Below are 11481 nucleotides of genomic sequence, written 5' to 3' on the forward strand. Positions count from 1 at the left end.
AGCGGAAGTGAAAGCAGCGCAATTAGACCCACCCTTCGCTGCCGTCTCAGACACCAATTCACAGGAATTCTCTCTTCTGCTCGGGTTAATGACTGTGCAAGAGAGTTTCCCCACAGTGCCGGGGACAGACAAACATGCTAATTATGAGCATTTTGGCATCGAAGTGGCCAGAAATGAGGGATGAAAGATGGCCTGGAAAAATAAAGCAAGATAAAGGGCACGGCGAGTGAGCTGCATTCAGCAGGGTCCACGGCCACTTCCTGGTGCTCCAGACCTGAGCCACCCCATACTGCAGCTGTCGCCGTGGTTTTCATCGGCTTTACAATTAACTCCAGCCTCCCTCCCCAACTCCACATCTCTCCCGACTCGGGCAGGCTGCCAGCGCCAATGAGGCTAAAGGAAAAGCAGAAAGCCCCTCAGGTAAACAGTCCATGATAAGCTTAGCGGCAGCTTAAAAAAAAAAAAAAACCCACACACATTGTTTTCAAGTAAGAGCCTGTTGCTATAGAGACTGTTGCTAATTAACGGCATTGAACAGGCCGAAAGGGGGAGCACAAGGTTGAGGCACATTCAGGAACTGTGTGTGTGTATAACCTGCACTTGTTCAGAGAGAGAGAGAGAGAGAGAGAGAGAGACCGGTACCAGCACCGGTACTCTAGATCAGGACTTGTGGAGAACCCAGGTACTGCAGGTGCGGAACAGAGTTGTTGAACTGGGCCGCTGCTTCGCCTCGAGCGCCACTTCAAGATGTAAAGTGCCCCCAATTTAAAAGCTTTCAACAAGTTTAATCATCCCTCAGTGCGGCCCTGCTCGAACAGGGCAGGGTGGCCAGCACAGTGCCTGAGCGGAATAACGCTGAATTACGAGCGGAGGGGCTAATGAGGAGAATTTCTGGGATTCTGGCACAGCCTGCAGACAATGCCGGCGTGTTAGGAACAGACAAGAGGAAGCAGGAATGTCTGAAAAGAGCCATTTTGTGTTAATGGACAAGGACAGAAAATTACGTACAAAAATTCCATGAAGTGTCAGAGCCCAAGCTGCATGAAAAACAGTGACCCAGCTCTGTCTTTGCTTTGCTGAATAACAAAAAGCTCTCATACCAAACATACCTCAAGTCCTGCGACCCATGGAAATATTGCTCCCCGCTTTAAAAGATTCTTTCAGTCGAGCTGACAGGACCGACTGTTCACTTTTACTTTCACTTCTCACATTCGAGACAGACATGGTCGAGCGCAGCACCAGTCATGCTTCTGGAGAAGGAGCGAGTAACTTCCAGAAGGGAAAAAGGCGGGAGGAACAATATCCCCGGCTTTCCATGACATCACCCGGCCCAGGAGTGGGGTTGGGGGGGTTTGGGTGCGCAGCTGGTGGCAGCCGGAGGACCATCTGCTCTTCGCTAATGGTGCACGCTGGCTTTACGACAGAACTACTGCCTCTCTCCACAGTACACAGCCCACCCCCTCCTAACAACACACACACACACACACACACACTCTAAACCAACTCAACGGCCACAGGTCTCATCTCGACCTTTCCTATTCATAAATCTGTGGGAAGAATTTAAATAAAACCGTATTTGATAAAGGCAATATGCAGCACCGGATGCCACGAGGTGGCTGCTTTATAGCCATAAAAACTCACCATACATCTTGCCCTCGTCGGACAGGATGATTTTCCTGCGCCCGCAGGGTGGGTAGATGGCCAGCGCCTCCTGGAAGCTCTGTTCGATGTCGGGGCTCCACACGCCCTCGGCATCATTGTCCATGGGCTTGTCAGCAGAGTCACTCAGCCTCTCGATGTCCTCGGCGGGACTCTCGCTGCCGCTCCAGCTGTTCGGGTCCATGGTGGTGGCTGCAGTGGCAGAGCCAAGCGCCTGGAGCCCAGCACAGACAGGAGAGGGGCAGCCTGCGGGTTTACAGACACGGAAACAGTTTAGTGTCGGGGCTGCATCTGAAGAGCCAAGATCTGGCGGTTCTTCATAATCCAACACATCTGTTCAAAATGACAAGAGTTGAGAAGTTTTTCTTGATGTGATTAATGAATCATGTTGATTTGAATAATAAAGAAGTATAGCATATAGAGTATTCCAAAAATAAAAAAAAACATTATAAAAGCCTGTAAAAGTCTTGTGTGTAGGCTGTGTGTTCTATAAACAACTCAACACATAAAAAGTACAAGTTATATGCTAAACACATAGTCCCTGCAGAAGTGATGCATAAGATGCATAATGTGTGTGAAAGTGAAACTGATGTGATTGTCATTGTGCCATCACCATTAGTGAGCAGTGGGCAACCATGACAGGTGCCTGGGGAGCAGTGTGTGGGGGACGGTGCTTTGCTCAGATCGGGATTCGAACTGGCAACCTTCCGATTGCGGGGCCTTCTTTAACCGCTAGGCTACCACTGCCCAAGACTGTGTGTGTGATCTACCACTGAGCGGTCAAATCTTTGACCGAATTTGGGTTTTGTGTGCTTGGTGCTGACACTGCAGAACCACCCCATGCTTCTGAAGAGTTTCAGGGCCATGAAAGCCAGTCCACTGATCTGTCCCACTTCCAGCTGCAATGGACTGGCCTTGACAGGTCTAACCCAGGCAGCATCAGCTCTATCATGCTCTCTGTAATTAACAGACTTAAGAACATCAAACAAAACAGAGTGAGCTGGAGAAAGAAACATACACCAAACACACCCCCACCTCCAGCCGCTTTTCCAGTGCTGGTCCACAAAATGAATTGTTTAACAGGTCCAGCATTTGCCTGGAATCAGTAACAAGACAAATGGGACAAACACAGTCCTGTGTGTCATCATGCTACTAAAGCCATATGAGGAGTAGGGCGAATAAGGATGCAGAGTTATGTGTAACCCTGGTAACACTGGGCCGAGAGGCTTTGGGGACACCATGGGTACCACTGCGGCCCTCAATATGGCGGGGCTTGATGTTGGAGAGGGACGGCTTGTAGCAGGGAGCCCCAGTGGCAGATGGGAGAAGGAGATTAGTCATGCAACAATGTACTGTGGCTACACTTACAATCGTCTTCAGCCTCCAGGCAAGGGACTGCATTCCAAACAAATGGCGAGGCATGGCCACGGCCCACCCTGCCGCACACATTCACGGAGCCAGCAGCTGTCGAGCTCACCCACTTGCCAGCTACCTCTGCCTGTCTAAACCAAGCACTGGCGTGTTCATACTCTCATTATCCAATCTCAAGGAAAAATATTTTTTATAATGACCATACGCTGGATTCTGGATGGCTACAAGCAGATTTAAAAATATTGAAATATACTGTGTGGCATTTTATGATACTGAACCATTATTCTAAGTAGCAGAATTGCCTCAGCACTTTCCTAAACAATACTACTGACTAGAGGTGGGAATAAATAAAAAATGCTATTGTTCACAATATCAAAAATATCACAATGTTTCTCAATACACAGCAAGACAGTTGTGATGACAGTTTTATTTTTTTTTAAATCTTAATATTGCCACTCGATTAAAGTGTTTTAAAATGAATGCTGTCTAGTGAAAACAACCTTCAGTTCCTCCATTTGTTTTTCTACTATAAAAGGTTTAACTTCAATACTAAACTATGCATTGCTACAGATGTTCACCCATATAATAATATAAAACATGAATAATACATTCCAAATATAAAGAGCTTAATTACTTGTGCTCTGGGTGACCAACCAGAGTCTGTCCTGGATGACAAGTGATCTTAAAATGAATGTGAATGTAAAAAGTTGTAATTCCAAGGTAACATAGCTCTGATTTCACTGTACCGCTGCTAATGCAGGGGATGCTTCAGAGGGCAGTGCAGTGATTAAGGGTCTCAAATTTCCTGGCAATCAAACGACAAAAATATTGTTGTTGTGCTATGAAAACACTTTTTACAATTTGAAAACGTAACTGCTGCTAAGTGAAATTAAACCTTTCTTAAGTAATTAACAATCACACTCATATTAGCACAGTTCCATAAACACAGCAATTTGTCCTTAAGGATAATTTTCATTCTTAGAAAAACTGTTTTTAAAAGGCATGCAAAAATCAGGACAATGTGGACATTGTGTATCCAAAATTCTTACTAATCCCACAATAAACTTGCACGGGGATGGAAAAACCATGGAAAAACTTCTAAATAGATAAATTACAGTGTTAGGTGTAAAAACAAAACACACACACAGCGTTTTGATGAGGCTAACCTGGCCTCATAGTGGTCATAAAGTCATTCCATACCAACAATACAAATATACAGATCTGATGGAAAGGGTTTGTTTTTTTGTTTTTTTTTTTCAAGAGAGGATGAGGGAGGGAACAAAAATGAAACCCAGGGTCTGTAAGTGATCGCAGGGAAAAGGAGGGGTAAAAAAAAGGGGAAAAAAATCCTCTCCCCTAGCTTTTCAGTGCATTATATGAGTGACACGAAATGCTTGTACAACACCATTAGTCCCCGCAGGCCTATTAGTCTATCATCAGGCAGGAAATTCAATTAAGGATGACCTGGAAAAAAATCTCTTCCTTTCAAGCTCTTCTCTGAGAGGCTTTTGCATTTGAATGGCGCTGGGTGGCGAAACCGCGAGTGCGACGCCCGTTGTGTGGAGTGCCGGCAGCTTTCGCCTGTGCAAAACTCTGCTCCTTTTCTCCAGACGAGACCTGGCAGAAGTGGAGTCATTGTTACAATGCCCCTCCATATCCATGTCACTGAGTCATCTGCACCACGTCTAGAAGACTACTGCGCCTGCTTTGTCTCGGCCGCGATTATGAAATGCCGGTGTGTTTATTTATTTTAAGAAAAGGAGTAATTACTCATGAAACATTTATGAAGCATTCAGCACTGAAGGAGACGCACATAGATTCGGTTCCATTTGTGTTTGGTAATAGAGCCATTATCCAGCATTAACAAAAGAATTTAATTATTCATGATGCGATACCTGAATTAGATATATGTTCACCAAGCATGAATAACCATTTACTAGACATGAATTACTACCTACAAAGATAATAAAAGGGCAGAGTATAAAAAAAAAAAAAGACCCGATCTTTACATGGCTCACATAACATTTAGCTAAAAACCTCAACAGCTTCAGAAGCGGCAATTCACTGCGGTCTCAAAAATAATGATAAAAAATAGAACTACAAATAGACTGATTCATTTTAAACACATGCATTATTTATCAGGCTGTAAAAACTTCATGCAACAGTTTGCTAGCACATGGCTTCTGCAAGAAGGTCAAACGTCAAACTCTTACTAATGTATTCAACACATTAAATACATGAACAAATCAAGTTAAAGTAGTATATAATCTATATTTCCTTCATCAGTGTACTTGGACATTTCAGTGTCATTAAATTTTATTTAAAATTTGGACCTGCATACATAAGAATGTCTGTAAACTGCGGCCACATGTGCTGAAATGCATTCTCCAGTAACATGCAGCAAGGCCCATGCAGCATAATCCACATTTTCCAGCACTCCTTACTGGCAGTGTCTTCACACAACAAGGATGACAAAGCAATGACACATCATCCCCTGATATGTAACTCCCATGAGTTTCTCATCTGCTAAACATTTGGGTTTCTCAGGCATGATGAGCAAGAAAATGCAGTCAACATCATAAAAAGAGGCAACATTAGTGACTCTGCAAGCTCCACCCACTTAATCCCATTGCAGAGCCTGCTGTCTTTAGCTCCGCCCACTGGAACATGACATGTGTTTTCCCGCTGGCACACCACAATGATAACACCAGAGGACTTTGAGCATGTCTTGACGCTCTTGTTCTCACGCCGAGTTAAACAGCGATGCAGTCTGATTTAATAACTTGATACTCCTGTAAGCGTGCCGCTTCACTGTGCTGAAACAGATGCCGGGCGTGCTTTTATAGAAGATCATGTGACTGACCTATCTTAACAGCTAGCCTTAGCATTCTCCTTAAGCGCTAATGCAGGCCGACATAAGCACACATTCAGAAGCAATCAGAATTATAGCAGGAAGCAGATAAATCAGAGTTAATCAGCAACGAAACAAAATCCTTACAGTTCTGATCAAAATAAGGAAAACTTACAGAAATTGACAGAATCGCTTACTGAACATATTCCCTGGCTAGTTTCGGCTGAGAGTAGGATAAACTTGTTATTTGAAGCATGACATGAATGGAAAATGTGCACAGTGAGACAAAAAGGCCACAGCGCCACAGAAGAAATAATTAATAATGTGAGCAGCAGCAGGGTTCCCTGCCATATAAAATTCCAATTAACCTGGAAGCATGCATGTTATTTACAATAAAAAATAAATAAAATCGGTCCAGCTCGGCGAGTCTCTGTGAAACAATCTTCTGGCCAAGACGTCACCCCACCACCCCCAACCTCCGTGGCTTTGTGTTGCTGATATAATCCTCAGGCCCTTCAATGCAGCTATTCTCCAAGAGCTGGCAATTTTTGTCACGCCGGACCCTGCCATTATCGGACATCCTCCCAGGGCGCCGCTCCCTCCATGTAGCTCCACAATACCTCCTCCAGGAAATAGAGGGGACAACATGTTCAAATAAGTGTGAACTCCGCGGCAGCATGTCCAATGTTTGCTCATGACCTTTTGAAGCCGTTCAGAAGGGACACACAGCTTGGTATCAAAAGGCCACCACGAACTGCATCGTGTTCATCTGCAACCTCTGATAGAACACTGAGATGACCGGTTAAAAAAATATCCTCTTCTAATCACGCTACTAGACAAAGCAGAGTATAAGAGAACAGTCCTATTCTCTCCAATGTTTGAAATAATATTCAAATCGATCACAAAACATTCTGCCCTTAATTCCCATTCCAATCATTCCTCATCACAAATGGACCCGACCAATGTAGCCACAATGTGACCATCTTGACCCAAACATGAAAAACATCGTCCTCCTGTTCAATCAGCAGAATAAACCGTGTGCAACCATGTAATCATGTACTCTACAATTAATGCCAACATTATAATCCCTGCATTATAAGATAATAATAATACTAATAATGTTAACAATAAGAATAGATGAGGAGCCGAGTGATGGCCAGGGTGTGCACCATGGATTTTTGGGCCTGGGTGGAAGTTGTGGCTTTCCTGCTTTAACTGGAACACGGGAGGTTTTGTTTTAGTTTCCACGCCTGACTCATCTAATGACTGATAAATTGCACATTTCTTTTCACCAGCCCTGAGCAACCAAACCTTTCCCCATAAGCGGGATAGAACTTGGGGTTAAATATGTATTTCACTTTAGTAGAAGAGGAAAATAAATGTTTTAAAGATAAATGATGAATAAGCGATCAGTTTTGATACTGCACGCTCTCATCCTCAGACCAGCAGTACAGAAGATACTTCAAGCCTGGAGTCAACAGCAGTAAGAGCCGATCACAGCCTTCTGAAATTCTGCACAGTGAACACCAAACACACCGCAGTGGCACCACATTTATGGAACCCGCTGACCAGCACAGGGAGAGTGGCTGGCATCTGCAAGAACAGGGACACTGGTGACGTCAGTGGCACAAGGCCAGTCTTTTCCGCCTCTCGTTCAGTTGTTGTTTGGATTGTGCGTACTTTCCTTCTCCTGGCACAGGGAGAGAAAGTGAAGTACAGCAGACTACGTATGGAAGAGAAAGAAATCGAGGGAGAAAAGGAAAAGAAAGAATGGAGAGCGAGTCTCTTCTTTTGTGTCACCGAGGATGGGGGGTTACCCTGGGGCACAGGCTGAGCTCTGGCCCACCCGCCACCCAGCCTCTGAGGGCAGTCATTGTTCTTGCGCTTTCCAAACAAAGCCCCCTCCCACCCCACGCCTCACCCCCACTGTTCACCAGCCTGCTGCTCCATTGTTACCCTGACCCGCCCGCTCCAAAATTTCATTACATATGAATTTTAATTTATTACACTGTTGGCTTCTTTCAGTTTTTTTAATAGTTGAGCAGAAAACTTGACATGACCACGTCAATCACCCTCCAGAATCCTTAATCCAGGCCTTCCTGGTCTTTTCTGGCCCTGCTTGGACCACTATGTACACCCCACAAGCTTCCAGAGTCTTCCCAGTAACCTGTTGCTCGGTCGGTCAGAGCGCAGAATCCTCCCCGAGATGCTTCCCTTTCTGCGTTTTTACAATGACATCCAAATGTTGTGATGATATGCTAATTAATTTTTTCAATAATCAGATGTCTCTTTTTACAGTGTCTCTACAATGAATGGACAAGTAATTAGCTCCACGGATTTGGTCATCGGCACATAAAAGCGGGTCTGACAAAAATTATCTTAAAAATCTGCGGCAACAGTCAGCCAGTCCAAACATATAAATAAAGTTAAGGACAAGGATTGGTTATTAAAATAAAATAGAAAAAAACTTGCATTTTTACAAAAGAGGGAAATATCAAGGAAAATTGGCCCAAAAAATAAAAACAAGGTGCCAAGGGACAGACTGGAGCGCACGGTCGAAACAGAGTGTGTACATTCAGGGGACGCTGCGCTGATAAGCTAAATGAACAGATAGCATACAGGCGTACTACAGCCATATGGTGCCTTGGCCGCTGCCGCCTGTTGCTGGCATAACAATGGGCCGGCTAGACAGTGAGTGGCAGCCGCGGTCAGAACCACGCCTGCTATGCCGGATTTCTAGAGTGGGAAGAGTTCGGAGCGAAATTTGCATCCCCCCCCCCCCCCCCTTCTCCACTACAGGTGGATGAAAGCAGTAAAGCAGATGTCACCAGGAGAAAGGGCCTGACCGGCCTCCAGCAATTCAACAAGTCCAGCAGGAACAGAACCGGCGGCAGGCGCCGCCGCCACCCCACCACCCAGCCTTATGCCTCAACAGCAGCAGGAACAATAAGTGTCCCTTCCCCCACAGCCCCTCTGTCCCCGAGGTAACCCAATCTTCTGAGCTTTGCACCTACTGTTTCCCCCTCATTTCGTAACACGAGCGGCCTTTTTTTTTTTTTTAAACGAGAGGAGCCATTATACAACCTGTCACAACAAGGTACACGCAACAAGTCGATAAAACAACACACACACACAAAGATCTTTCTAGAAATAACAACGAAAGTGACAGTTTAGAGATTTACACATATTTAATTTCAGTCCTTGGTATTTTATGTTTCCAACTGGTTGCATCAGAAATTATTTTCACTCCAAACAACACAGAATTGTACAATGAAATCTAGAACAGAACCCGCAGAAAAAGTATCTTATTTATGTATTTGCCTTTTATGTTCTGGTAAAAAGTGTTGTGTCCGGCATGTATCTGTTTAAATATTATCTCCGGGAATAAAAGTGAGGAAAGCTTGTGTGTGTGTGTGTGTGTGTAGTAACCGCGCGTTATTTACTCCGTCTCTCTCTGCGTGTGTGTGTGTGTGTGTGTGTGTGTGAGGAATCAATGATTAACAGCCGCCGGACTTTATCCCGCCGGAAGCCCGGATACTCCGGAGTAAAGGCGGAATTTAGCGTCCGGCACGGTGACATTAAAACGGAAGGAGGTCGAAGTGAACTTACGGCAGGAGGGGAAGCGGGCGAGCGGGCGCTCCGGACCGGGTGGGTGTCCGTATCGCCGGTATCGGGTCCGGGGTGCAACAAGTCCTTGGGGGCTTTTGTTCGCGTCCGAAAGTGTCCGGCTCCGCCGAGCTAAAAGAACAATGCACGTTTCTCAAACCATCGGAGAGGGAGTAAAAAAAAAGCAAGACAGAAGCGGGCCGCGGGGTCGAGCGGAGCAGCCCCCTCACCTCAGCGCGACGGAAAAAATGTCAACAACTCCCCGAACAAACTTACCTCGGACACGTTTATTAAAAGGACGGGTCTGGTTTAGAACGCGTGGCCGCGCGGGTAAGTTAGTTTTATGATGTTGTTGTTGTTGTTGTTGTTTTTTGTTGTTGTCTCAGGCCGGAATGAGGAGGTATATTTTCTCCGTATCTACAGAGATGTGAAGTATGCGCGGAATGAGGGCAGGAATGAAATGAACGCGAAGATTGAGTTTGCGCGGGGGGCGGGGTTAGTGTGACGTCACCGTCTCCCGCGGACTGGTAGGCGGGGCGGGGCGGGGGAGCTCGCGCGTGAATGACCTCACTACCAGGCAACGCGGAGGGAGCGCGCGCACCATTTCACGACCACGGCGGTCGCCATCTCGTGGCCGCGGCGGAGCGGTGTCTTCGCTGTAGTGGAGCGGTGGCGGAAATTGGTTTTACTTGCGCCGGTGACTGATACCCCTCTCCCTCGACGTCCGCTGCCATCAGCGCAAATCCACTTACATGGTCTCCCTTTCACCGCCATCATGCCCAATATCCACCAAGCACCAGTCCATACAGGTCACTTCCTACAATCTTTACTAGTATTGGCCACCAAGAAGTGAAAAGGGGTGAATCACGCCCTCAAAGTCTGCTGCATCTCAGGCAGGCGAATGATTTCATATGTAATGTGAGGAAGCTGAGGGGCTGATGCGTAGTGTTTTTCTGATGATGCCTGAGTGGCCTGTGGATGCAGCAGCTAGGTGGACATCTGCAGCAGTAGAGGGCCACGTTTGATGTCATGGGTGAACTCCCACTGCCCTTTGATCTTCACTCAGCCCCCCACCCGATGCACCCATGCTATCCTGTGCCACTCAAGGTAGAAGAAATTTCAATCATGTGACCATCCACCAGCCAGTCAAAGGAGGATTCTCAGAAGTGAAGTGTGACCCCTTGTGCCTGACTCACCTTCTTGACAGGAGGAGAAAGGGACCGTGGTAGAACACGATTGGGTGACAGGATTCAAATGTGAGGGAGAGCACAAAGACTGACAAAGATGGAAGGATAACGAGAGAGAAAAATGACAATGGGGTGGGAGGGATGGGGTAATTGCAATATAATGGTGACAATCCTCCCAATTCAGGACATCTTGAGCAGGGGCCAGTCGCCACAGAGCGCCGATGTCCTTTACTGTCATTTTCTCTGCAGAAGGCAGGGTACATAAATACGGTGAGAGCTTTTAATAGCTAAGATTTAGCAATAATGGCCAGGCGCAAAATGCATTGGGAGCAATGGTTTATTGCAAGCCTCTGTCACAGTACTATTTACACATGTACACCACCATAACTTTATAAAGCCAAATGGAGACAAAAACAAAAATAATTATCTTATTTGTTGGGCTGAACGTTTATTTATTCCTTGTCTATAATAAAGAAAAAAAACATGAAAAAAAGAGACAACACCCTATGGATGATGAACTGTCAATGACAACTAAGGGACTTATAACTCAATTTATTACGTTCCTGTGATTGACATTCCAGACTAAAGGTGTCAATCAAAATCTTGTTTAATTAATAAAGTGTCACAAACTGGTTGACAATCTCCACAATGATTCTAATCACAGCTCAGAAATACAAAAGTCCCTTCCCATTTGTATCTTTCAAACTTGAACAAAAACAAAGGCGAGGTCTGGAATAAGAAAATTCTAATTTGAATGGAAAAAAGCATGCCACTCCTCCGAAGGACAGAGCCAGGAACACGTTTGAT

At 45.6% G+C, this 11481-nt stretch overlaps 1 protein-coding gene across 3 annotated transcripts in view; it reads right to left on the reverse strand.

Moving 5' to 3' along the window:
• Nucleotides 1-9955, reverse strand: part of tead1a (TEA domain family member 1a) — a 29988-nt gene extending 20033 nt beyond the window's left edge. For 2 of the 3 annotated variants that reach the window (XM_028986450.1, XM_028986451.1), the window contains exons 1-3: nt 9764-9955; nt 9491-9619; nt 1642-1905 (exon numbers count right to left, since the gene is read on the reverse strand). In XM_028986450.1, the coding sequence (XP_028842283.1) occupies nt 1642-1843 (202 nt within the window). In that variant the 5' untranslated portion in view covers nt 1844-1905; nt 9491-9619; nt 9764-9955. Of the gene's footprint in view, nt 1-1109; nt 1323-1641; nt 1906-9490; nt 9620-9763 lie in introns of those variants that run through there. The other variant, XM_028986452.1, reaches the window with a different exon arrangement.
• Nucleotides 9956-11481: the final 1526 nt, after the last annotated feature.

The sequence above is a fragment of the Denticeps clupeoides genome, chromosome 7 (assembly GCF_900700375.1).
Source record: "Denticeps clupeoides chromosome 7, fDenClu1.1, whole genome shotgun sequence".
NCBI classification, from domain to species: domain Eukaryota; kingdom Metazoa; phylum Chordata; class Actinopteri; order Clupeiformes; family Denticipitidae; genus Denticeps; species Denticeps clupeoides.